General features: G+C 53.5%; 1 protein-coding gene across 4 annotated transcripts in view; it reads left to right on the top strand.

The window, feature by feature from the left end:
- Positions 1-27,167, top strand: part of AGAP3 (ArfGAP with GTPase domain, ankyrin repeat and PH domain 3) — a 107,995-nt gene that overhangs the window by 67,793 nt on the left and 13,035 nt on the right. For all 4 annotated transcript variants that reach the window (XR_014849627.1, XM_085049961.1, XM_085049959.1 and 1 more), the window contains exons 10-13: positions 531-635; positions 5,382-5,550; positions 21,167-21,340; positions 25,689-25,850. Coding sequence is in view for 3 of the 4 variants with exons in the window: in XM_085049961.1 (XP_084906087.1) it covers positions 531-635; positions 5,382-5,550; positions 21,167-21,340; positions 25,689-25,850 (610 nt within the window). In the remaining variant the exon portion in view is untranslated. The remainder of the gene's footprint in view (positions 1-530; positions 636-5,381; positions 5,551-21,166; positions 21,341-25,688; positions 25,851-27,167) is intronic.

The raw sequence follows: 27,167 nt of genomic DNA, 5'->3' as shown, positions 1-27,167 counted from the left end.
TGTTTGAGAGCTCTCAGGATCACAAGCAGGTGAGAAAATGTGCATCCCTTGGGAGAACTGTATTTGGAGTGTTTCTCAGTCGGCGCCTGCCTGTCCCCAGTTTTCCCTGCCTTACCTATCCCTCTGTGCTTTGGGTGGTGGGAGAAGGTCTAGGAGCAATCTGTGTCTCTGGTAGTGAGGTTGGCTCCTGCCCTGGGTGGGCTCTGCCCTTTGGAATGGGAAGAGTTTCTCAGAGGGAGTGGTTTGGGACACCAGAGGATGTGATGGGTCCCTCAGAGGACCTGGACATTGGCACTGACATGTGGAGACTCTTGTCCCTGAGACAGAGGGGGCTGTCTGTGGGGATTGAGGGGCTGGTGAGGAAAGGGTGCAGCACAAGAAAATGCTGTGGGAAAGTTGACCTAGAAGATGTTTTCTTGAGTCTGCTTATTGTTTCTTTTCAAAGACCAGTCTCCAAGGGTCAGTGCTGGAACAGAGCATGAGGTGCCTGGACCAAACACCATCTGAGACTCTTGGCTCTTCCCTTTTAGGGCATTCTCCTCAAACGCAGCGGCAAGTCCCTCAACAAGGAGTGGAAGAAGAAGTATGTGACACTGTGTGACAATGGGGTTCTCACCTACCACCCCAGCCTGCATGTGAGTACTGGGCTGAGTAGAGGAGCAGGGTGGGACAGAACAGTGTCCTTCATGCTGTGGCTACTGCTGCAGGTGCTCTTGCAGCAGCCATCATGGCAGAGAGGGGCTGGGGAAGGGCTTGGTAATAGAAGTTCTGGGCTCTGCCCCGTGCAGTTCAGTGTTGGCCACCTCCAAGGCAGTATTTTCAGCAGAGCTGGTTTTTACCAGGATCTGGAGGAGACTACCTCTCCTGCAGGCTCTTTGTTCAGTACTAGGCTGGTGGAAACACACACTGTGCAGGATTACACTGGGGAGCTGCAGTTCTCCCCTGTTTGCCTCCTCAGTCCACTAAAGCAGGGCCTGCTGCCACCCTGCAGCTGGGTGAGGAGCAGGCAGAGAGCTCCTTGCAGCCATATCTGATGGTGCCATTTGGGTGTGGAATAATTTTCCTGGCTGCTAGGTCTTAGGTAATGGAGACAAGGTGCCTGTGCAGAGCCTGCCGAGCTGAGCTGCAGTCGGTGCAGCTCTGATCCTTGTCGCCGCTTGGCTCAGGCACGCAGCTGCCGCCCCATCCATCTCTGTCGCCTCCCCACTGTGGGGCTAATGGCTTCTTCCCTATTCCCTCTTGAGCACAGTTTGCTGCTGTGACAGCAGCCATGGACAGACACACCTGTGACACAGGCCCAGCACCTCTGCCAGTGATGTGCTGCCACAGGACAGACAGATGGGCGGCGGCTGGGGGACACAGGGTGGTTTAGGGGGCTGCAAGAAGGTGCTGCAGCTCTTGTGAATGCTCCCAGGCCCTCGGTCTGTCCCCAGTCTCCTCAGGTGTGTTGTACTGGAGTGCCCCAAGCCTCAGAGTCCTTCTCCTCATTGCTAGCCCTGCGCCCTCACTTCAGGGTTCACCATGCTCAGTCATCCAGCTTCTTAGCCCCTGGACCCTCCTGTCCTTGAACTGGAGACCCAACCATTGCTTTTCCTTTCTCTAATTTGTTGGAGCTTTTGCTTATAGTCCTCAATCCCCATACTATGCTGTGGTCTGCAGTTCCCTAACTTCACAACCCCAGTTTTTGGTCTTTGGAGCACCAAACCAGGAGGGAGTGGCTGCTGCTGCCATCTCTGTGTGTGCTCACATGTGCGTGTGGGTTTATTGTATTTCCACTGAGGACTGTTGTTTCCCTCAGCTGTAGAGGCAGAGCAATTTCTGGGCTGTTGTTTAGCCGCTCTCAGATGCTGCTCCTGATGCACACCAGGTTTCTCTCCTTTTTCCACCATTCCTTCCTCAGGGGGTGATCGAGATTGATGCCACTCACTTTCCTTCCTGCACTTCTTCAGCATTTCATTTCATGACTGTGTTGCCCTGAGAAAAATTCTGGTTTGCTTCCAGCTGGTGCCACTAGTGATCTACAGCCTGTTGCTGAGGGTGGTATGAGTTGGGCCTCTTGTGCCCAGTTTCCACGGGGAGCTCTGAACCTTGCACCTGAGATAGGTGTTGTATCGCCTGGTGTGTTTACCTACAGCGAGGGTGGATTACACATGGGCACAGAGCGTGGGGCTGCCCAGCCTGTGTGCTGCAAGGCTGGGCTTCTGCATGCTCCCCTGTGGCATCACCTGCCTGAGAACTGGGAAAGGACCCTGGCACCCACCGGCATGGTCCATTGTGTGCTGTGGTTTGGGCAGTGTGCTGTTGGCAGAGCCACTCTTCCTCTTCTTCCCTCTGGTACCTCCCAGTCCCTTCTGTACAACCTGCTTGGAAGGGACAGATGCAGGGACAAGCAGGAAGACGAGGTAGTCCAGAGGAGGATGTCCCATTGTATCTGCTCCTCTCCATCTTCCAGAGAGAATCAGGAGGTGCTGTGGTGGATTTGTACCCTGTGGCCCAAGGCAAAGCTCCCATGACCTTTCACAGGATGATATAAGCAGAGCACATTAGGGACGGAACAAAGCTGTGCTCCTGAGGCTGGGCAGGTACTCATATCATTTCAATGTGGCAGCAGATCCCAGGCTGGCTGGCACGTGGTGAGGGGAGCTATGGGCTAGAACAAACCGTGGAGCGTCAGCTAAGGGGACATGCAGCATCCAGTAGTTCCTGCCATGGGATGGGAAGTCCCAGCTTCTTCCCTGCCTGTGCTGCCACGTGTCTGGGGGACAGCAGAATTCTGGATGCAGTAAAGGGGTCCCTGACGGCAGGCTGAGCCTTGCAGGAAGAGAGTCTTCCCTGTCCATCAGAATGTTCAATGCCCCAGAACATTTTTGTGCCCTTTTTGTGTTCCCAGTGGCTGTTCCTTGGCATGAGTCAGGGCAGTTCCTGGCTTGACTTCTCTTCCATTTCTGTTACATTCTCTCCCTGTCCTTCCTGGGATGGGTGTCAGGATCCCAGAGATCAGCAACCTTAACTTCTTTCTCCTCCAGAGTGCATCTGGCCCGGATGTGTCCCATTGGATGGAGGTCAGGGCCTGGCTCTGGCAGTGCTGATGTTACCAGCCAAAGCTTCCTGGTGGAGCTCTTCATCTGCTTTTGGGAGTTCATCACTCAGCCAATTTCTGGGTCTGGATCATGGCACCTCCAACCCAACTTGAAAGTTTCCCCAACAGGAGTGAGGCATAAACTCTGGGTTTGCAGTCATGGGTTGACGAAGCATGTGCTGGTGAGCTGGCCCTGGCCCTGGAATTGCTTCCTTGATGGAAGCAAATCTGCCTTGACCACCAGCCCAGACTCATGCCTGGGAACTGTGGGGCAGTCAATGGGTTCCTGAGGTACTATCTCTGCCTCTGCACCAGAGCAGTTGGTGGTTTCAGGGACAAGCAGGATGCCTGGAGCTGGAGGCAGGAGTGCTGGAGGCAGGCCTGATCCCTGGATTCAGCAGGGCTTTCCTTGTTGCATCTTTATTTTTACTTTCTGTGAGTGTGTTCAGTGACAGGAAAAGAACAAGTTGTGTGAAGAGGCTGATGCAGTTTCCCATCACTTCCCCAAAGCCTTGGAGAGAATTCTGCTGCCGGGAAGGCGTGTGGCTGAGCCCAGCCTTGCTGGCCATGCTGCACAGAGCCAGGGAAGCAGCTCCCATTTTGCAGCCAGTGGAGCCATTCACACAATCACCTTCTGTTAATTCTATCTGCAACATCAATTAAATTGTTTGTAGAAACTAATTGAATGTGGCTTAATCACACATCTTAATAGCTTTCCACGCTTTGAACTCGTTGTTAATTCCAGTAATAAAATGAAATGAGAGAACTGGCTGGGTAATTAGCGAGGAGGCTTGGGAAGAAATTGCTGTTTTATGGTGGGTAATAAAAGCCGAGCGCCGGTGACCGCTCTCTCCGGCAGGCAGCCGGCGACCGCTGCAGTTGTGCTGAGTGAGGGAAAATCCTCTAGCCCCTCTGAGGGTCCCTGCCCAGGGCTGTCACCAGGTCCCCACCCAGCCAGGGGCAGCTTGGTGTGCTGTTTGCTTAGGCTGGTGGTCTGAGAGTCACCCAGGATACTGGATGGTGAGTGGCAAGGTTTGAGGCCAGGCTGTCTGGCCCCTGAGAGCATGGCAGGGTGTGCTGCCCCCTGCCCGGGGTGGGCTGTGAGGGTAGGATGCCTGCATGGGGGTCAGTGGAAAGAGAGGAGTTCAAACCAAGGCATGAAGGTGCCATTGGGAGACTATGACCCTTGCAAATAGTCACCTGAGAGCACAGACCATGGCCTGTGCAGCCCCGTCACTTGCTTTTGGGTCCAGGACAGGAGGACTGTTGCTCTTAAAGTGAGTGTGTTCATGTCTTTATCTTGGATGTGGAAGCAAACAGGGAGCATCTCTGAGTTAATCTTTTTGGTGACCTCCTTGTGAACTGGAGCAAACCCAAGCTTCCTGCAGCAGCCACAGGCTCACCCTGGACAGCTGTGGCTCCCCTCCTGATGGCAGCACGGGAGCCCAGGGATGGTGTCCCCACTTCCCTGTTCCTTCTTGGAGCCCTGAGCTCCAGTGCTGGTCCCTGCTCCCTCGGGATCTGACCGGCATCAGGGCACAGCAGTTCTCCTCTGTAACGTTGGTTGGGTCTCTCCCTTCTGAGAGTGCTAGCCTGAGGAGGAGCTGGTCCCATCAAGAGGGCTGGGGAAGAACCATGGTGCCCCATGGAGCCAGGAGGGGAGCGAGGCACAGGAATGGACACAGTGCTTGAGAGAGATTGGAGATCTGCACCTTCATTCTGACTGACAGCTGAGATGCTACTGGGAGACAGGGCAGAGTGAGAGTTACAGTCTGCACGGGGGATTTTGGTTGTATAACAAATTGTCTACGGAAGGACATTTTGGAAGCACCAAGTTTTGAATAATAGGAAGCTCTGCAGGTGAATGAGCAAGGGAGTTACCTGAGTTCTGTTGGTTTGGTTTTCTCTTACCCCAGCTGTTACCTGAGAGGGAATTTCTGGGTATCCCATTGCCTTTACTGTACTCATATCATATCATATCATATCATCATATCATATCATATCATATCATATCATCATATCATATCATATCATATCATATCATATCATATCATATCCTATCATCATAATATCTTTAGCTGTTACAATTGAGTGCTGAGATTAAACAAACAATAGGGAGGAGGAACTGCTGGCCACCTGTGTGGCCTTTGGCTCCATCTGATCTCTGATCCCCAGCCATGCTTTCCCAAACAGGCTTGTCCTAGACTCCCACAAGGCTTAGTGCTGGTTCTGGGGATGGTGGAGCTGAGTGTGTGTGGCTGAGGCAGGGCTGATCCTCAAGCATTCTGCCTCTCTGCTTCAGGACTACATGCAGAATGTCCATGGGAAGGAGATTGACCTGCTGAGAACTACGGTGAAGGTCCCAGGCAAGAGGCTCCCCAGGGCCACGACGGCAGCAGCGCCTGGCGCCAGCCCCAAAGCCAATGGGCTGGCCAAGGAGAGGAGCAGCTCACAGCTGGCAGGAGGCACAGGTAAGAGCTGCTGTGGGTGGCACAGAGCCAATGGCCATCCCTCCCACTGCCTCAGCAGTGCTTTGCTTTGCTGAGCTGAGAACAGAACCCCTTCTGAAGTGTCTTGCTTTCACCACCTTCGGGAGTCCCTTTGGCGGGCATTGGCATTTCTGTGCAGGTCCCGGGTAAGCTGCTGTCAGGATTTTGTGCTGGTTGGTGTGCAGGACAGAAGAATGTCAAAGGGTTTCACTGGCAGTGTGAACCCCTGGGGAATTTCCTCATCTTGAGGAGAGTGTTGAGGCTGGTGAGCTGCTATGTGCAGTGGAAGGTGCTGCTCCCTGAACCAAAGGAAATCCCAACCAGGGATGGCTCTTGGTCCCTGTCTTCTGTTTCTTTCTGGTTTTGGGGCCCTATTTCCTCCTCACTTTCCCCTGGAGAAATGGTGAAGATATGGTTTGGGATCATCACTCTGTGTGCCCATTGAAGAGGGGCAGTTGCCCCAGAGTGTGGTGAGGTGAGGCCAGGAGACTCTCTGACCTCTCACAGAGTTTCTGTCACACTCCTCTCACAGAGTCCCTGCCATGCTCCTCCTTGCTGCTCCTACCATGGGAGGTTCTCATCCTGCCTGGGGGAACTGTTGAACTTGAGGTCTTCCTGTCCATGTTTCCCAGAGCCTTTTGTGTGTCTTTGGGGCTGGTGTCCTTGGCCAGGGTGGGCAGTTTCCACCTGCCTTCTTCCCATCTAGCTGTTGGCACAGTCCGGTGCACAGGGTATGGAACCACTGTATTTGGGATGCTGAGGGAGTGCTGGTGGTGCTGCTGATCACAGAAATCCTTCAGAATCAAGTACTGCTGCTGAGGGTGAGCTTGGGTTACACATCCCCATCTTGTTCCTTCCTGCTCTGTGCCACAGCTCTGCCCTGTGGCCAGGGTGCTGTTGGCACAGTGCTTCAGAGCATCCCGGGTCTGAGGTGAGGTGGGATGCAGCTGGGGTGAGTGTCAGGAGCTGGTGGGGTCCTTGGCATCACACACACACACACACAGAGGGAATGGGGCACAGTAACATCTCTGCTCACATGGTGCCAAGAAGGACATAATGAGTCCTCCCAAACCCAAACTGCTGTTTCTGGTCAAGTCAGAAGTCGTCTGTGGATAAACTGTTCTGACCAGGGATGTGCAGCTCTGCCTGTTCTTGCCATGGCTCTCCACTGTACACTGACACTCTTTCAGCACCACCATGCACACTCAGCATGCCCCAGCATGGGGACAGTTCCTGGTTCTGGACAGGGTCACTTCTCTGCCTGCATGTCAGAGGTGCCTTGTGTGAGCCCTGAGTTAGCAGAGGAATTGGAGCTGGGGGAAGGATTCAAACCACAGAAGAGCTTATGCTGATGTCAAACCAACTGCTCATGTAACCCCATATCCTACTTCAGCAGTCCTCTGAGTCCTGTTGGGCTCACAGGAGCAGGTTGGGATGTGCCAGGATTGCTGATCACTGCTGCTGGAAAACCAGTGCCAAGGAGTGAGTGTGGCATGAGACTCTTCAGTCTGGGCAGCAGAACTGGAGCAGACATAGTGCAGGGGGGCTGCAGTTGGACCAGTTTACATGGGAGAGGAGATGCAGTTTCCTAGCAGGGAGGAAGTTAATGTTGGAATAATTTATCTGGAGAGCAGTTGGACTTAGACCTGCCTGAAACCTTTAGAATGACACCAGTTTTCTTTTCACGAGATGTACTTTAGTCCAGCCTGTGGGTGTTGCTGTGTGTGTGTGCAGGGGGTCAGACCCCATGGTATGATGGTTGTTCCCCTGTCAGCTCTGTGGATTTGGGATCCCCTGTTGGCTGTCTGCCCTCAGCCCCTTGAGCAGAGAAGTGCTGTGGGCTGCCCAGAGTGAGTGTGTCCATGAGGGGCTCAGCACTAGGACAGCAGCTTTAAGCACGTGTTGTGTGTCCTGCCCTGGCTTAGCCTGTGTCTGCAGTGTCAGAAAGGTTTTTCTCCTGGTACACAATCAGTAAAGGCTTTTCTGAGGAATTTTTTCATCTTGCTCTGATGTTTCCAAGCCCAATAGCAGTGGATGCAGTCACCAAGTGCACTAAGGGGACACAAATCCTCTGAGGTGATGTGCTTGTATCCCTGTGCAATGCCCAGGGCTGCATTTGGGGTTGATGGAGAGTCTGCCTGGCTTCAAATTAGCAGTGACCTCACAGTTTGGCCGCCTTTGGGACTGTGGGTGAGACTGCTACTGGATCCACTGGGCATCTCTCATCTGACATGTTTTAGGGACTGGAGAGGAAGCACCTCAAAGTTTGCAGTTCTTTGCCAGTTGCAAGTTAATCTTTGAACTTTGGAGACGTGAGGGATTTGCTGTCTTGCGCCAGCAGCCTATGGGCAAAACCAGGTGGCCTGTGGTTAGAGTTCAGAGCAAGTGTCTGTGGTTCCTCTGTGACCTGAGCTCTGCAAAGGTGAGTGTGCTGGCTGATGTCCCCCACACACAGTCCTTATCTGGGGTGAGGAAAGACCAAGGACATAGAGGGGAGAAGAAGAAAAAAAAGTCTCGTGTTGCCCTGTATATGGATGAAATACATGGATGCAGTGCTCTGATGAGGATTCAGAATAACTCCAAAGCAGGTATAGACAGCTTCAAGCTAAATACAGTAGGAATGAGGAAGGAACTTGTGCTTGTGAAACCCATGGGGACTCTGAGCTCAGTCATGATTGTGCCCCAGTATTTAAACCATTAAAGGAGGTGACTTTACTGTAGTTAAACTTGGGTTTATTTTAGATTGGATGAGTTCCCATTGTCCAGAGGAGGCCATGGAAATGCTTCAAGGGCTGGAGCCCCTCTCCTATGGAGATAGGCTGAGAGAGCTGGAGGAGTTAATCTGGAGAAGAGAAGGCTTTGGGGAAGACCTTAGAGCCCTTCCAGTTCCTAAAGCTGGAGAGGGACTTTGGACAAGGGCCTGGAGTGACAGGACAAGGGGGAATGATGTTATACTGAGGGAGGGGAGGTTTAGATTGGATATTAGGAAGTTCTTCCATGCTAGGGTGGTGAGGCCCTGGCACAGGGTGCCCAGAGAAGCTGTGGCTGCCACTGGATCCCTAGAAGTGTTCAAGGCCAGGTTGGACACTGGGGCTTGGAGCAACCTGGTCTGGTAGAAGGCATCCCTGCCAATGGCAGGGGATTGAACTACAGTGATTGGGCTGGAGAGGGCAGGAAGAGGGTGAGCAGATCTCCTCCCAGAGCTCACAGGTACTATGGCCTGAGGGCAGGTATTCACTTGAGGTGTGGCACTGCTGGGTCAGGTGTTTCCTTCAAATCTCTGCTGCTCCTCTTCCCACTGGAATGTCGCTGCTCTTGCCCTTTTCCTCACAGCCCCCAGGTGCATCCTTGCTATGGTTCATCAGCCTCACCTACCCTTGTGCTGTGCAGCATTGCATGTTTCTGGCTCGAGGAATGAGGGCAGCTTGTATCAAAATGTAGAAGGGATGAAAAGGGACTTCAGTGAGGGAGGACAGATGGTGGCACAACAGACAGTGTGTCAGTCAGCAAAAGAGCCTAACCTCAGCCCAGCTGAGCCCTGGGTTCTTGCTTCACAGAGGTCTGTAGGGACCTGCTGGACAGTGTTAGCTAAGGGGAGATGGGCAGGGAGCTACAGGAGCCATGGTCTGTGACACCTGTGCAGATTTGTGCGTGGCACATACCACAGGCATGTACTGAGCACACGAGCTGGCACTGCATCGCAGCTTAGTGATGTCAGAGGATGCCAAAGAGGGCTGAACACTAGCAAGCCTGCCTTAGAGTGGGAAGTGAAGTGAAGGAAGTCTGCAGCAATGCTGAGATGGTTGTGGTTGCAGGCAGTGATTGGAGGTGTTTGCAGCAGCAGCTGGAGATGGGACTGCAGGAAGCAAATGTGGGGGAGCCAGAGCACAGTGTGAAGGGAGCAGGCTGAAGGAGAAAGTTCTGCTCCACTCTGGGGGGCTCGTGGGGGATTCTCCAGCTTGCTGAGGACCATAGGATGTTCTGCTGAGTGGTGCAGGAGAGCAGACAGCAGCATCCTCAGCACAGGGGAGAGCGAGCAGGACGGGCCAGTCAGACTCAGCACGGGTGTGAGCTCAGGCTCTGGAGGGTTTTAGGTGGGGGCTGAGGCTGGTCAGTTCCCTTCAGCCTGAGGAGCAGACCGCATGGTCTGACACGTGCTGGGGCCAGTGTGAGTCCTCCTGCTTCTGTAGCATCACTCCTGCAGTCCAGGGAGAGCGTTTCCCAGAGTGTGTGGTGGTGAGAGGCACTGCTTGGGATGCAGGGCTTGGCTGATGCTCAGGTTTGCTCTATAGTGACGAGGGTGCAGCTGTCCCTGGGCCGAGTTCTGTGTGCTGGCACCATGCTTGGCTCCAGAGCTCAGGCCAGGGAGCCCTGGGTGCCCAGAGTGGCAGCGTGCCTGTCCCTGGGCTCTGTGCTGGCAGGGAGCTGCCTCAGCTGCTCCAAACGCCGGGATGGCAGGGGATGGGCTGGGTCTGCAGGCAGCTCGGGGTCTTTGCTGGGTTCGTGCTGACGCCTGCCAGCTCTGCCGCGGCTTCCGGAGCCGATGGCCGGCAGCGTTTGCAGCAGGCAGGAGGGAGCAGAGCGCGGTGCCGGTGCTGGTGCTGGTGCTGGGGGAGCACCGTGGGGATAGGGCCCCCCCTGCCAGCCCTGCCCCCCGATGCTCTGCCTCTGCAGAGTGAGGGATTGGCTCCCCCAGGCCGGGGTTGCTGAGCCTGCTGTGATCATGTCACGTCGGGCTCCGTCGATGTTAACATCTCATTATCTTTGTTACTGTAATTACATTATCCGCTGCTTTATGCAGAATTATTCTCCGAGGACTAATTGATGGATCCATGTTTAATTCATTAATCATTAGCATCAAATTCGACAATTACAGTGCACACTGATTGTGGAATTTCAAATGTAATGAGGGAAGAATTAACAAAGAAAAGGGAAAACCTGTTTCCCTGGCACACCGCTGCTCACCGTGGGGGACAATGACATTGAGGGAAGAAGAGCAGTGAGAGCAGGGTGGTGCAGGTCATGGCAGACAGGAGGCTGGTGGATCATCTCCTGCCTTTCTCTTGGTTGTGGCTGCACAGCAGATTCTTCAGGTCAGAGAAGGGTCATTAACTTCCTGTGAAAGAATGGAAGTCTGTGGACTCAGGAGGGAGAGCTCAGCTTTCACTTCTGAAACAAAGTTGTTTTTCCTTGCCCTGGGCCCACTGCCTGTGGTGCCGGAGCAGCTCCTGTCACCCTGCTCTGGCGTGTGTCCAGGAAGATCCCAAGTTACACATGTGCTCCACACTTTGCAGGGAAATGGATTTGTTGTCCCTGGGATTTGCCCGTAGTCCCATGGCTGCTCTGCTCTGTGCACAGTGTGGCTCCTGCTCTTAAATCCGTGGCTGCCACGTGTCATTCTGGTGTGCTTTGCTTGGAGGCAGGATCCTGTGCCACTGTGCTCTTTATTGTGGTCCCTATGAACTGGGCAGCAGAATGAAAGCCACAGCAGAGCCCCCAGTGCCTCCCCCTCAGCCTAAGGGGCTGCTTGGGACCAGGCTGGGGCCACAGCTGGTTCAGTGCCAGCTGTGGGGACATGCTGTCCCTCCCTCCAGCTGCAATTCCAGCTCACTCACTTGGCTTTCTGTAGAGTCTGACTGCAAAAGTCCAACATTAGTCAATGCTGTTCAGCCAAGAGCCAGGGCAGGGGGTGGAATTGGATGATCTTGGAGGTCACTTCTGACCCAAACCAGCCTGGGATTCTGTAACTCGGCCATGGGGATGCTGAGCTGAAAGGAAGAGGGTGAGGGTCTATCTATTCCTCTGTGTGGGACCTCTACCCTTCCCAATAAAATATTAAAGGGTTTTTTGTAGTCTGAAGATGAAGCTGAGATGAGAGATTTACTAAAATTTATCTGTAATTAATATTTTGCATCATGAATCATGTATAAAATACTGCAAATTCATATGTATATTATAAATATTATACATTCGCCATTGCAGTCATACAGTAACCTCTTACAAATGTTATCTATGTGTCTGAAGGTGGAGGATGAATCCAAATGTGAGGCTTGAGCTGTTGGTTTAAAGTTTTGCATTAAGTGGGAGCTAGAAATTGTCAGGACTCCATGGGAAGAGGAGGAGTGTGGTGGCAGCCAGGTGGGAAGACACAAGGCAGGACAGGACCAGCAATCCTTGGTGCCTGGTCCTAGTGCTGGACAGAAGGCTGGTGGGTCAATATTCTGCTGGGTCAGCTCAAGGTTTTATTCGCTAGGATATGCTATAGTTAGAATGAATTTCATATTTCCAAGCTGTTATCTCTTTCTAAAGAGGGAATACTGAGGCAAAGAGAAGATGAAGCCAAAAGTGTCAAAAGCATCTGCTAACTCTGTGCCCCTCAGTTTGGAGCCCAAGAATTGCTTTTTCTTACCAGCAAAGACCCCGAACAGGCAGCGCCAGAGCTGTGCAGGCAGGGAGAAGTTCATGGAAGGGATCAGAGCATGAAGAGAGCTGCCAGTGCTTCCTTCCTCCCCACCCCAGCTCTCCCTGCCCTCCCCAGTGGAAAAGCAGAGATTGATTTTCTCCAACCCAACAGTATAATCACTAACCCTAATTAGAGATAATTACTAGGAGCTGATATACTTATTCCTTACCAGATCACTAAGGAGCCGTGCAGTGCAGGGCTGAGCAGGGAAAAGGCCTTGGAAAAGGGAGGAGGAGAGGAGCAGGGAAAGAGAAGCACAAAGCAGCATAATGCCATGGTGATCAGAGGCCTGCCCAGGGCTGGCCAAGGTGTCCAGGGCAGCCAGGTAGGCACAGGGCAGCCAGGTGGGTATGGGGCAGGTAGCCAGGGCTGGGGGCTGCAGCTGTAGTTCTCAGCATCCTGCATTCTGGAACATCTGGCTCAGGGTGCCTTGCATGGGGCACCTGGAAAAGCTACAAGGGTGTAATTAGTGGCCACCTGTGAAAATCTCCATGTAAATAACTTGCCTGGTGCTGCCAGGGAGGGCTGGGCTAGGGGAATGGCCAATGTTCTCCAAAGTGGACTGAGAGCTTTCTCCAACAAACCCAAGCTTTCTCACCCCTACAGGCCAGGCTTGTGCTGGAGGAGGGGGAGGGGCTGGGGAGCAACTTGTTACAGGCCACAAAGTCCTACTCTTTGCTGTCACACAGCCCCAGCTCATCTCTGAACGCAGACAGCAGCTACAGTAGGGAGTCCATCTGGACCTGCCTCTGCCATCAGCACACAGGGCCTTTGCCTGGGATCTGCACTCTGCTGCTGGACAGGGAGGTGTCCCAGCGGAATGTGGGAAAACTCATCACTAGCAGGCAAGAGACAGAGCCATTCTCTTCTCCAAACAGAGCAGGGCTTGCTCCATCCCCTTGAGTTTGTGCACCCCAGAAGGTTGTGCTGCTGTACGCCAGGCAGCCTCTGTGGACAAAGCAGGCAGGGGTGGATAATGCATTGTTTGAGTGAATGGCTCTAGAAACCAGAGTTATGTGGGAAAATACAACAATTCCAGCATCCCCCAATGGCCCTTTCCCAGTTGCACCTGGGAGCTGGGAGCAGGGGCTGTTCTCCATCGGTCACTGCAGTGCTGGTCCAGATTCATACTCAGCCAGCCCAGAAAGTTCTGGCTCTGCGTCCTTCCCTCCTGCAGTTCTGTCTCAGACCCAGGTCATTGGTCCACCTGTGCATGCAGAAGGAGATCCATGTTGGTGCTGCCTGTTGCAAGCATCTGTCTCCCACCACCACCACAGGGATCTCACAGGGACTGCTGTATGGGATCTGTTCTGGGTTGTGTTTAAGACAGCATTACTTGTACATTTTGTGCAGCTTGTGATTCCAGGTTTCTGCAGGGGCTGTAAGTGACACCTCTGTTCACAGTAACAGACCAGGAGAGTGATCTGGAACACAGACCATGTCTCCTTCAACCACTCCTGCTGCTCATTCCCAGCGCCTCAGTTTTCTTAGGTGATTCTTTCTAACGTGATGGAGAGTAAATGACATTAAATGCGGGAAAGTCACTGAAGGACTTGATAAAGTTGCACTAAATCTTCTGTGGACTTTCTGAATTCTGGTTCCAAAGAGCAGAGCAGCCACCAAAGAGGACAGTGGTGTAACCCCCATTTCAGCCAATCACCAAACTAAATTCAGTAGTGCCTTAGGTGCAGGTAACCTGTGTGTGTTGTGCTGGTGTTCAGGCAGAATAAAGTTCAGATCAGAAATAGAGTGTTAAACACACACATGCACAGACACATGCACACAAAAATGTGAGCCAATTTCACTAGGCTGGAAGCAATTATGTGCCAGATCTTTTGGGAGAAGGAACTTAGACAGGAAACAAAAAAAAGTGAAGCATAATTAGGAGTTTTTAAAGAATATATTACTGGATAGCAGAAAGTTAAAAGGAAGGTTGTACCACTTAAAAATATGACAGTCTTGGTCGAGAGGAGATGTGAACTATTGACTCTGTGTCCCAATAGTGAAAGGGGCAGGGGCAGGCAGAGGGAGCTGCATGGTGCTGCTGTAGCTTGTGCAGCTGTATCTGTGTGTGTATAAAAAGTGATAAAAGTAGCGGTAACGTGATAAAGTAATGGATAAGTGCTGAGCAGGAGTTGGAAGCTGCAGCTGGTTGGAGGCTGGTGGCACTGGTGTGGTCTGGCACAGCCAGCTGGAGCTGCAGTGGAGCCTCCTGCTGCCATTCAGACCCATGCCAGCATTCCCAGCCCAACATCCGCCACGAGTGATTAATTGTGAGCAGCCCTCGAAGTGACCTTCCTGGCTTTATGGGAAGTATTCCAGCTCCTGGTGTTCCCAGACTCACTGTGGCTGCAGCCACACAAAGAGTTGTGTCACCATTTGCTCTGGGCTCCTGGCTCATGGGGGAGCTGGGGCCTTATGCTGTCCCAGATCATGGTCCATGCCCACTGAGCTAGGGAGGAAGTTAAATAACATTGGGCAAACAATGGTGGTGAGGAATTTAGGAACCAAAGTCACTGATGAAGTCAGAGCACCAGCACAGCACAGCTGCTGGGGACACCCCCCCATCTCCTTCTCTGTGGGAACAGAGGTGTCCCAGCTGATGGGGACACCAGCACTGCCCACCACATGGAGAGCCTCCCATTTTGGGGACATCTGTCCAAGTCTGTCACTTCACTTCTGCTATCTTCTCCCAGAGGAAAACCTGTCTTTGATTGCTCTCACAGCTGCTTTACTTGGCAAAAACTCAATTCCTATGTCTCTGTTCCTGCTCCAGGTGCTGAGCACAGGGCAGCTCCCATGTCCTCCCTGGTGCCCTTGCTGTCTTGGTTTCTGCAGCCTGGTGTGGATGTGCAGTGTGGTCTCACTCACCACCATTCCATGTCTAAGACTCATCTTTGCCTAGTGCTGGGTGAGCAGCTGCTTAATGGCTCCTTCATCCACAGTGTCTTTGTCACCCTGTGACAATTGTTCAGCCTGAGAGTCATGAGAACAGTCACTGCTCATATATCTCATCAAGTCCCTAATCCCCAACTTTTACAGCTTCCATGGAGTCTCCACATAACATACAAATAAAAGTGATGGATCTAGTAGTGGGAGCTCATTTCCCAGCTCACCTTCCACCTTGGCTGGCACAGGAGCCTGCACTGCCATGGCTGCACAAGGGAATGGAGAACGGGAGCCAGAGGAGTTACAGACAGTGAAAGGATTTTTTTCTAGTTTATTAGGAACTAATGAATCCTAACCCCAGCATTCCTTTATTCCTGTATGGGAATAATAGAATGGTTAATAAGGAAAAAAAGCAAAGTGTTCAGAAAACACTTGTATTGGTGTTTGGGAAGAGGCAAGATGATGTATCTCAGCACAGAATGATGAATTCTTCACACTACAGCTGTAATTAGGCGGCGAATTAAACAGCAGGTAGGAGATGTGGACATGTTGGAATCAGCAAGGTTGAATTATTTAATTTGGGAATTGTAGAAGATGTGGTCAAAGTCTTTTTCATGTGTGGATGGTAACAGTCAGTTTTGGGATAGAGAGGACTTCCACAGGGCTCAGATTAATGGATTCATGTGTACACGGGGTGAGAGGGAAAATGATGGACAGGGAGGGCTGTAAAAACCAGGAACTGCTCTTGGAATCACTTTGTAGGAATATTCGACAAGCTCAGTATATTTAGCTTGTTGGAGAAAAGGTTAAGAGGTAATTTCAACACCATCTGTAAAAAGCTGTATAGGAACAGAAATTTGGTGAGAGAGCTCTTTATCAGGTAAAACATACCGGGATCCAGTGACAGTGGCAGAAGGAAGACAACTCAGGCCAAAAATAAGGTGCAGATTTCATCAGTGAAGGCAATTAACCACTGGAACCACTTAGCCAGCATCACTGTGATCTCTCTGGCACCAGCAATATTCAAGTCAGAATCAGATTTTCTGACAGATCTGTCATTGTTCAGGCAAGAGTGACAGGGACAGACCTGTGATGTGACTGTGCTGCATAGCAAAGATCAGGTGGTCCGAGGGCTCCTTTGGCCACTCCCTGGCTCCAGGTCTGCCATTGCTCTTCCACAAATCTGCCTCTTCCTTGCAGAGCTCCCCTTCCTTGGCCATGGAGCTGCTTGGCGGGTAAACATGGGGTGCCTCAGCCAGCACCGTGGGCTCTGTGTGTGCACTTGGTGCAGGCAGAGCTCAGGCTGGAGACAGAGTAGCTGCAGCTGCCTGCAGTTCCCAGGCTGGCCATGTGCTCTCGGTGCAGGATTTTGGGGGGCAGCATCATGGAGGTACCTATTCCCAGGTTTCTCCAGTCTGTTGGGTCCTGTAATGCTATACATGGGTTGGTCGCCCTCTAAACCAGAGGTGAGTTGGTGTGTTGGCTGGAGAATCATTGGCTTATTTTGTGTGTCCTGGAGATTTGGCTGGGAGATGGGAAGTGTCATGGCCAGCCCTCCCCATCCTGCTGCCACAGCCAGCCTAGGCTCTCAGTTGTCCCAGAGACATTGGCAGCATGCAGTTTTTTGTCCTGATGGTTTGTACCCACCACAGGTCAGCTTTGCTAGGAGCTGGGGTGTCATGTCGTTGCTTAGCATGTGCAGATGTCCAAAACCATGCTCTGCAAGGGCAGTGCTGAGAGAGGAGGGAGATTCCCAGTGTCAGAGCATCTGCGAGGCCCAGTGCAAAGCAATGGCTCCTGCTGTGTGCAAGCTGGCAGATCCTGATGGCCCTGCTACAGAGCTGGGCTGGGAAACCGCGGTCACCCGCAGTTCAGATCAGTGATTCCTCACAGACACTCGCTGTCAGCAGAGCTGGGAAGAACACCTGTCCATCTGTCAGCCCAGAACGTGCCCCACTGTGCCTGGGAACTATATGGGTGCTCAGTGTGGTGGCCAGTTCCGAAGGAGAATGCAGAGGTTGATGTCTTTCAAATGACACGTGTCCACCCTGGGGTTCCTGGTTGAAAGGACCCAGGCCATATGTTTTGGACTCAGGGGAATTGTTCAGGAGGAAAGACCCAACATTTTCCAGGTCACAGCATGCAGTGCTTTGGTTAGAAACCCAACCTCCAGAGACTTCTGACTCTGGACCAGCTCTGGGGCACAGGTGGCTCTGGGAGCAGCAGCCACAGGACTTCCCAGGATGGTCACCTTTCTGCCATGGCAGCTGCCAGCTAGTTGACAAGGGGGGTGAGTTCTGTCCTCCCCAGCAGGGTTTTCACAGGCAGGCAGCTCTATCAGGCTCCTTGGCTCTCACCTTCCCCTGGTTGGTTTTTGGGAGTGGGGGAGTTCTGCACTAGCTGGAGTTGTGTTCCAGTCCAGCTCAGGGTCCTGAGTAGCCATAGCTTTTGGGGAGGCTTTGAGATGTGTTTGGCTGCAGGCTGCAGCCAGGCACTGGGGAGTCAGTACCCTAAGGTGACTCACAATAATCCTGGTTTTTATTTGGAATAGATGATGTGTTGGCAACAAGTGGTTGAGGGGCAGCAGTGACTGATGACTCCTTGGGACACTGTTTGACAGTCAGTCAATAGCATTAACCTGCACTGTGCTGTTGGCCTCCGCAGTACCAGAGAAAACAGGGTTTGCTGCATGCCAAGGTGTCCTCACCCATCCTGGAGCACCTCCATCACCACCTTATGCCATGCTCTGACAGTCCCTCTGCACTGTGGTACAGCAGCAGCATCCCTCTGCCTGTGGAGGAGCAGGGCCTGGCATTCCAGAGGAAAGACCTGTCCAGTACTTGGCCATTAACCCAGGGGCACCCCAAGAGTGCTTTTGTGCTGGTGCCTCTTTAAAATACAGCACAGCCCATTCCCTGTGCCAAAGTTGGTTTCCTCCACACTTAAAGGGCCTGGTAGCAGCATCCAGCATAATGTTACCAGGAAGTTTCACCAGACCCTGTGCATTACTTTGCCAAATTGCTCTTGAAAATATTAAAGAGATCCTAAAAAGATCCTCAAGTGACTCTGCAAATTATCTCCTTCCCAACTGATGGTGCCCTTTTGACTAACTTACCTTTATCCTGTTCCTGGGGCAGCCACACCTTAAATAAGAATTTCCAGTTTTCTCTGATCCAGGTGTTCCACTGAAGCATCCGGCCTGCCACATGTCATGCCTGAGAAAAGGCCATTCTGGTTTTAGGTAGTTTTCCATCCACTGCCACATGATCAGTTGGGCTCTACTGAAAAGGCATCACAGAGCCATGTGAGTCTCTTTTGGGGGGTTTGAGGAGACAGTGACTGGGAGAGAGACTTGGGGAACTATCAGCAGGCTAGGGGTTCAGTTCCTGGAGGTGTTGGCTCAGAGGCAGGTAGTATTTACATATGACCTGTCACTTTCCCAATTTACAGGGAACAAATCCAGCAGCTGCAAGCGTGTAACTTCCAAAGGGGTGCAATTCCTGAGAGCTCTGGCCTTGCTGGTACCACCCAGCAGCTCCCTCAGACAAGCCAGAGCTGCACAGTGAGCTGTGAGCTGAGTAAGTGGCTGGGCTGTGATGGGGTTCCCCCACAGCCGAGTGGCTCTAGGCAGCTGGAGTGAGGTGCAGGGAGCTTGGAGGGGCTGCAGAGGCTGATGGAAGCTGTTCCTTCTCTCACAATGAAACACTGAGCATTCGTGGCAGCCTGTGCTGCTCCTTGGAGGAGTGATGAAGGGGCATGTCCTGGTGGGCTGGGGCTCCTGGTGTGGCTGGTTGGGGGTGCAGGGGGCAGATCTACACTCCCTAGGGCCTTGCAGGACTTCCTCCTCTCACAGGCCCTCTGTTTCTGCTCTCCCTTCTTCACGTTCCTCTGCTCTGGCTGTGGCCGTAGCCATGGACTGGGGACTTTGGGGCTTGGGGCTGGCAGACACTGTCTGAGCTCTGAGCATCCCATCCCGTCCCATCCAGCAGCACCATTCCCAGGACCAAGCTCATCCCAGTCCCGGGAGAGCAGCGTTGTCCCTGCTTCAGCAGCAGCAGGCTCCCTCCCACGAGGAGGCAGAGAGGAGATGGATGCAGCAGTCAGGAGCGGAGCGCCAGCTAATTACCCTTCCGAGTGTGTCTTGTAAATTAAGGGCTAATTAGAGGCAAAGTCAGTGTCATGGTTTTACACGTGTTTCTGTGGTGCTGAACAAGGGGAGGGAGGGGGAACATGCAGCAGCCAGGCTTCAGGCAGGCGATGTGGGGGGGCACTGCAAGGTCCTGGCAACTTGGGGTCAGGGTCCTGGAAGCACAGGGTGCAGGGCACCAGGGTCCTGGCAGTTTGTGGTGCAGGGTCCTGGCAGCTCGGGGCACAGGGCGCTGTGTCCCAGCAAGCCCTCCATCAGCACTGCTGGCAGGTGGGATCTGCAGGCGAGGCTCACAGTGATCCCTGCACGCTGCAGGGAAAGGGGATTTTTGGTCCAGGGTGAGTATGGGGAAGAGGAGGGTGAGAGGTACCTGCCATGCTGGTAGTGAAGGAGTGGTGATGGTGATGGTGATGGTGATGGTGATGGTGATGGTGATGGTGATGGTGATGGTGATGGTGATGATGGTGATGGTGGGGGCAGGAATGCCTGATGCAGGGCTGGTGGCCACGTCGCCCCTCTGTTCAGCACTTGCCTTTGGAGGGGGTATTTGGGCTCTTGAACTGTCCTGTCAGGCACACAAGCAGCCCTGGCTATGCTTGGTCACATCTGAATAGTTTCCCTTGTGTTTTCATGGAAGCAGCAAGGACAGAAACATACATTTGTGTACAAACTCTGAGGCTTCATGTGAGATTTTGTGGGGCTCTGCTCTCTGTAGAGGGTGGCCCAGCACAAGGATAGGTTGCCCAGGGAGGTTGTGTCATCTCCTTCCTTGTAAACACTCCAAACCCATCAGAAACAGTCCAGAGCCACTGGCTCTGAGGGGCCCTGCTTGAGCCAGGGCTAGACAGGATGTTGCCAGAGCTCCCTCCCACTTCAGTCACGCCAGGATCCATGAGAGCCAAGTGAAGCTGGTTTCACAGAGGAAGACACAGGTGAGCTGTCCTGGCTGTAGCAGGTCCCGCTGGGGATCTGCTTCCACATGTGTCCATTTGCTTCTGTGGAAGGCTCCCACTTGTCCCAGTCCCTTAGGACCAACGGCTCGGTGCTCGCAGCCCAGCTTTGTCATGGCTGCAGAGGAGTCTGTTCAACAGGGCTGGAGCTATAGGTGTGTGGAGTCTGGAGCTGTTCTGTGGCCCTGCCCTGGGCCATGGCCAGGTGGGCTGCAGTGAGAGTCCCAGCTCAGTGTCTGTGCCTCGGGGCATGGAAGGAGATGTAGCACTGGAGTAGGGAAGGAGCCCCTTTGCTCCCAGAGCACTTACTCTGCAGTGGCTGGAGCTGAATGGCCTGAGGGGAGTATGAGAGAGGGCTGGTGGTGGGCAGGTGCAATGGAATCCCTCGGGCCAGTGTCCTCCTCCATGGCAGATTGACTGCAAACTGAACAGGAGGGTGTGTGCTCCCTGTTCAGAACCATTTTGTTTGCTGTTCTGGTCATTTTGGGTATTCCTGTAATCCAGAAACGCTTGACCCATTTTGCATCACTGAGTGATCTTGTCCTCTGTAACAGCCTCTAGCCCCAAAACACTCCTTTTTCGGGGTTCATGTTCCTGGGCTCAGCCACAGTGATTTTGAGCTAATGGGAAAAGGAACTTCCACCTGCCATCCCCACCTTGCAGACGTCTGTTCCCCTCCTTGTTCCTTTGACACCCTCCATGAGATTTCACACTCTCTTGCAGTGCCCCCAGCACAGCTGGATTTCCTTCTAGGGACACACAAGAAAGTGACGTTGAAAGATGAGAGTGGGTATGCTGGTTGTGGGTTGGGTTTGGGTTTGCCCAGGTGCCACAGGTTGTAGTGAAAATCGTGACTGTGAACTCCAGCTGTGGGGAAGCTGTGTGCCAGAATCTCCAGCTGTGCACCCTGGGGTGCTCCACTGAAACCCACTAAGCTGGGGGTCCCTCTGGGAAGTGAGATGTGCTGGGCTCTTCTGTCAGCACCTTTGGGGTAATGCACCAGCACCCCTTGGGAGAGGAGAGCCAGAGAGAGCCTGTCCTCATGTGGAGCCACCCAGGAAATGTGGCACCAGGTACAGGACAGCTCTGCCTTCTCGCACTGTGCTTGCAGGCAGCAGTCGGTGTGTGCTCAGCTCGTGTTTCTTGCAGGTGCTCCCCACTCGACCAGCAGCACCTCCCTGCACTCCGAGCGCTCCATCAGTGGCATCAACCTCGTGGGCTTCAGCTCCAAGCCAGACGGCATGTACCAGCGCTCCTACTCTGTCTCCAGTGCAGACCAGTGGAACGAGGCTGTGGCTATCCCCGGCAGCTGCCCCAACCCCTGTGAGTAGCCCTGCTGGCCCTTCTTCCCCCAGCCGCAGCAGGTGGGGGGGTTCATTTTGGCAATGGGGCAGTTCTGAGCTCTGCCCTATGGTTGTGAGCCCAGGGTTTGCTCCTGAGTGTTGAACACAGCCTCTGGGCCTCGTTGGGGCTATCCCTCTTAGTGAGGGTCAGCTGGCAGTGTCCCAGTCAGGGGAGAAGCTGTCCTGCCAGGCATGGAGAAGCTCCAGCGAAGGCACACTGCTCTGCAGCAGGATGGCTCCAAGCCCTGTGCTCTGACCTTGTCCTAAGCTCACCATGCTGTGGTACCACTCCTTTACCCCATCACTGTACCTTGTCGGCACCCCCATCTCCCAGATTTTGGGGCAGTTGAAGGAATAGGAGTGATTCTTGTCTCTGGAGCACACACTGAGCACGGCCCGCCCCCTCCCCCCACGCTCACTCGCTCTCTGTGATGTTTCAGGACAGTTGAGTGAATTAAAATAATTCATACATTTCCCAACGTAGCCACTTTGCCGAATTGGAAAATAAATGCTTTTGTGCTGCATTCATCACTCCTTCGTTCCTGGCTCTGCCGCCGCACTAAAAAAGCAGTTAAATGCACATCAAGAGTGGAGGAGCCATTTCCATGCCTGCTCGCCCCTTGTAGTTCTCATTAGCGCGGCAGCCGCCCCCCCGCCCGCTCCCAGGGGCTTTCGCAGTTTAAAGGAGCCTCTTTATGATCATTACCGGAGTCCGACTGTGCGGGCGCCATTTGCAGCTGAGGAGGCTCCTCATTTGTAACTGTGAAAAACTATCAATTTCAGCGCGCCTGATGCAGCGGCTCCATCATTGGCCCCATCAGCTCCCTGCTGGAAGCGAATTAATCAGACTGTTACTGCTGATGGGGCAGTGCGGGCGAGGGGAGCGGAAGGGCGCAGTGCTGAGCGGGGATGTGCCGGCAGCCCCCTCGCCTCGGACACGGGGGCAGCGCGGCAGCCCGGCCGGCGGAAGCACACTGCGAGTGGGCACTGGACAGGGCTGTGCCTGCTTGTCCCCGTGCCGGGAGAGGGTCCCCACCGCGGGTGGCACCTTGCCCAGCCCGCAGGAGCCGTGAGCGCAGGCAGCGGGAGCCTCCGTGCCCCGGTGTGCTCAGCAGCAGGTCTGGTGCCCTCATGCAGCACTGCACAGGGCACACGGTACCTTGGCACAGATGGGTTTTGTGGCACGGTCCCTCTGGAGAGCAGCTCCCTGCCCCAGTGCCCTCCTGCCCCAGGAGGTGTCAAGGAAGGTCTCATCCTTCTTTCCTTCCAGCTGGTGAGGCCATGCTGTGCATTGCTCTGCCCTGCCCTTGCCTGGGTTTCATAGGAGAGCAAGCCAGCTCATGCTTCCCATCCTTCTGCGCCCTGCTCCTCTGCCCCATGTTCCTCTGGCCCCCATCCCTCTGCTCCCTGTCCTTCTTCTCCTGTCCATGGAGGAGCTGTCCGTGCTCACAGCACCTGGACCAATCTGCCTCTTCTATGCACAGTAACTGAAGACTGTTAGACAGTCTGCAAGGTCTGTTGCAGCAGGAAAAGGAATAATGTTTTTAAACTAAAAGTGGGTAGGTTTAGACTAGATATAAGGAAGAGGTTTTTACTGAAAGGGCGGTGAGGCACAGGTTGCCATGAGCATCTGCGTTTGGCCCATCCATGGAAGAGCTCAAGGCCAGGTTGGATGGGGCTTGGAGCAGCCTGGTCTAGTGGAAAGTGTCCCTGCCCATGGCAGGGGGTGTAACTGGATGAGCTTTGGTCCCTTCCAACTCAAGCCATTCTCTGATTCTCTGCTTCTGCTCCTCCCAGTGATGTAGAGGGGTGAGATGCCAGCTCAGTGCTCACTGTGTGTTCTGAGTGCTGGTGGCTGTTCATCCACTCTCAGGTCCCACCACACTGTGCTGGACCACAAGCCCTGTGTTAGTGCTCCAAACTCATCACAGGGCTAGCTGTGCTGGAGGGCCTGCAGCACACCATGGGCCACCAGCCTGGGCGTCCCAGACATTTCCCAGGGCTGCATCCCTGCTCTGTATCCCCCACAGCCACAGCTGACACAAGTGCATTCTCAGTGTCATGAGGGAGGGGGCATTTGGTGGGTGGGCAGCACTTTTCCTCATGGCAGGGTGTGCTGAGCTGGGCAGCACAGCCACCCATCCCATGACTCTTCCATGTGCTCTCCAGGGCACAGCCAGAGCAGACAGCTTGTCCCCAGGATGCTGGGGTGGCAGCATACAGTGATGTAAATGTGCTCCAGCACATTCTGTATCTGTCCCTTATGCAGGAGCTCTGTGCCCCACCTGTGGGGTGCCAGGGCCACCCCTAAAGCTGGCTGGTTTGGAGAGGTGCCCAGGTGTGCCTGTGAAAGGTTCCCTTGGTGAGATGGGGCTCTGGAAGTCCTTGGGTGGGTCAGAGGGGCTCAGTTGTACTGCTGGGGAAGGAGAGAGTGAGCAATGCCTGATCTTGCTGAGGGAGTGTGTTCCATGTGCTGCCCCCACCCCATTGCCATCTTGTCCCCATCCCTTGGATGCCCTGGAAGTCCCCAGCTCTGGTGTTGGCTGCTGGGCAGTAAGAACAGGGACATGGATGATGATCCCTCGGGAGTTGCTGGACTCACAGCAGGCCACAGGAGTGTTGCTGGGAGTGTAGAAGTACACAACCCTTCTTGCTGAGCCTGGAGTGGGGCAGAGTGATGGCAGAGCAGGATTCAGCCCAGGGCGCATCTTGGTGAGCAGGTGAGCAGCAGAGAGAGGATGGAGGCACCACGTATAGCCACCAACAAGAAAGTTCAGGTCCCCTGTGACATAAGGCTGGGAGCTGAAGGTGCTTCACACCTGCTCTAAGCATGGTCCTGTAGCAGGATCAGTAATTCATATTTGTAAAACGAGTCTGATTTTAGTAGATTTATCTCTTTTGATTGTCAAGGGTGAGCTATTTCCCCATGGATAAATAGCAGTAGAAACACCCTACTGATGTATGTCAGTGCAGGAGGAACTGGAGTTGGGACAGTTCCAACGCTGAAACCTCTCCTAGCTGTGTGAGGGAGACACCAGCTGCACCTCGATCCCTGCCTGGGGCAGCTCCTGGCTTGTGCCCCTCTGTGTCCCTCTCCACCCCACTGTTGGTGTTTGCCGAGACAGACCAAGCCCCAGGGAGCCAGTCTGACTGAACCAGGATGAACCAGGGAGGCAGAGGATGGGCTGGGGTGGGAGAAAGCCTTGGCAGGTCCCCGCTGTCCCACTGCTGGAGCTGCTGCCCCCGTGCAATGCTTTCTTAATTCCAGGTGCCACAGAACATGGAAATGGGAGGTTAGGACTTGATGGGAGACACAGGACTGTGGCAGAGAGGATGGCAAGGTGCCTGGGGCAGAGGTCCTGGCCATGGAGCTGCCATCCATGCCCTGGGGGTGGGTGGACACTGGAGAGGCAGGAGTGGATTTAGGAGAGGGTTAACAGTGCAGCGAGGGCTCCTGCGCCTCGTTGCCTTCCCCGGAGTCTGCATTTTTATGCTGATTGGAAGCCTGCGCTGTGTGTGCTGCTGAAATTGAATGTCAGGCTTTTGATTTTGTTGCTGGTCTCTAATGAAATTTGACATTTAATGGTGAGTGCAGCGGCAGCGTGTGTGTGTGTGATCGGAGCTTGATTAGCGCACTCTAATTGACAGTAATTAGGCAGCTCCCTGATTGTTTCTAATTCTGCTATTAATTGTAAGGAACAGTATGATTGAGGATAAATTTGGTGCGTTGCTGCTGGGGATGCAGCTTCTTCAGCTCCGTATCGGAAGCCTATTGAGCCCATCATGCTCAGGTTCCTGAGTGTGGCAACCCCAGTCACCTCGTCTGACAGAGCAGCGCTGGGAGGGCAATGCTTCTGCAGATCCTGGGGCCTGGATCTGCCCCAGGGAGGCCAAGATCACCTTCTGGGCCTGTCCCTGTCCCAGGATCACCTTCTGGGTCTGTCCCTTTCTGAAACACCTGCACAACTCTGTGAGGGAACTGCTTCCCCAGGAACAGGCACTCGGGAGTGGGACATGGGGCTGCTCCAGAGGTGCTGCTGTGTGTCCTGGCTGTGTAATGCCAGCACTGCCTCTGTGTGATCATTCTGCATGGACCCCGGTGCAGAGCAGGTCCAGCCTGACTGTCCAAGGAACTGCCAGCCCTGAGCTGTAGTGGGTGTTGGAGCAGCCCTGTGCTATGGAGCTGAGCAGGTTCTGCCCTGTCTCATAGGGTCGTGCGGGTTGAGCCAGGAAAATACCAGGGCTGGCTCCAGAACACTTGGATGTCTCTGGAAAGAGGAGACTGTCACTGTCCCCCTGTACATGATTTGCCTTATCTTTGTCCCCAGCTAACGGTACTGCTGACTCACTCAGCTCCAGCCCAAACATTTCCAGTGCCGCCAGCCCAAAGCTGGAGCCGCCTCCGTCACCCCATGCCAACAGGAAAAAGCATCGCAGGAAAAAGAGCACAGGGACAACTCGGCTCGACGGCCCCAGCACGGCAGCAGAAGGTAGGAAGGCTCTGCCTGGGGGGCAGCTCTGCTGGCTCAGAGTGCCAAACACCCAGGGGTCCTGCGGTGCTCGGTGGGTACCTGGGGCTTGGAGAGCTTCTCATGCAGGGCTCTGTGGTGACCTGGGCTCAGAGCACTCCTTGTCTGAGCAGCTTGTGCTGAGGCAGGAAGGAGCAACCAGCCTCTGTGATCAGCCCTTCCCTCCATTTCTCACATGCAGTGTAGGATCATCATGCCTATGCCTGCACAGACAGTCAGTGGTAATTAAAATTACCAACTGTAATAGCAGAACTGAGAGCACACCACATGGTTAAAGCATGCTTTCACTTTCCACCACAAGGACCTACTTCTGTTGACTTGTAAATTGGCCAAACTTGCATAATTTAAAAGACCTGTGCTGGGCACTTGTCTCAAGCCGAGGGTCTTTTTGGAAAAACTTGTCTACTTCAGGGGAGCAGCTGAAGGCATGTGCATTGCTTTCCCAATGCTCAGAGGACTGATGGTTTTTGTGTTGAGAAATTCTGGTGCCTGGTTGCTGAAGAGGGACCCAAAGCTTGACAGGGAGGCCTCAAGGCATGGAAAAACATTCTGCTGGGAAAAGACACCAAATTTGTCCAGGTAGAGATGAGCCTGGGAGCCATCTTCTCCAAAGCCTGCATCTGTGGTTAGCCACTGGAAAAAGTGAGATTTGACTTCACTCTTGGTCATCCCTGTCCCGCAGCACTCAATAGGTTCTATAGTGAGCCAAAGGAAAGATGTAATTCAGAGGGGAGGAGGGTTCAGTACAAGTGTTTGAAGCTAACAATTGCTGCAAAACAAACCAGAAAAAATTAGTCTGTACCTGAAGATGCTACAGCTGTCCTGCCACCTTGCTCTAAATCACATGTCTGCCTGCAGTCCAGCAGCCCAGGTGTCCCATGGCAGAACAGCTCTTCTCAAGTTCTTGTTGGAATCATTGCATTGATGGTGTGCAAAGTTGGGCAGCTCTGTTGTTCCTTTTTTGCTGTTGTAGTTATGTGTATCTGAAATGCACCAAGTCTAAGACAGGCTTCCCTTCTGGTGGTTGATTCAGGAACCTTAAACATCGTTTGAGTCTGTGATACGCACCTGGTGTCTCATGGATAGGAAGAGGCATTGCTTGTAGTTGCACTTTCTTCTTATCACACTTCTGTGTGTATGGTGCCTTCTCAGACCCATTGTTGCCCTTCCCAAACTGGTTTGCAGTTCTCAGCCCAGAGCTTGGCAAAAGTGCTTGGCTCATTCTTTGTATGAATAGTGGGATAGTGAAGGATGGAATGATTTTGCACCCCCACATGT

Source organism: Lichenostomus cassidix, chromosome 2 (assembly GCF_008360975.1).
Source record: "Lichenostomus cassidix isolate B80296 chromosome 2, HeHo_3.0, whole genome shotgun sequence".
Lineage (NCBI taxonomy): Eukaryota > Metazoa > Chordata > Aves > Passeriformes > Meliphagidae > Lichenostomus > Lichenostomus cassidix.
The sequence above is the reverse complement of the archived record's forward strand: the minus strand, read 5'-3'. Positions and strand labels throughout refer to the sequence as shown.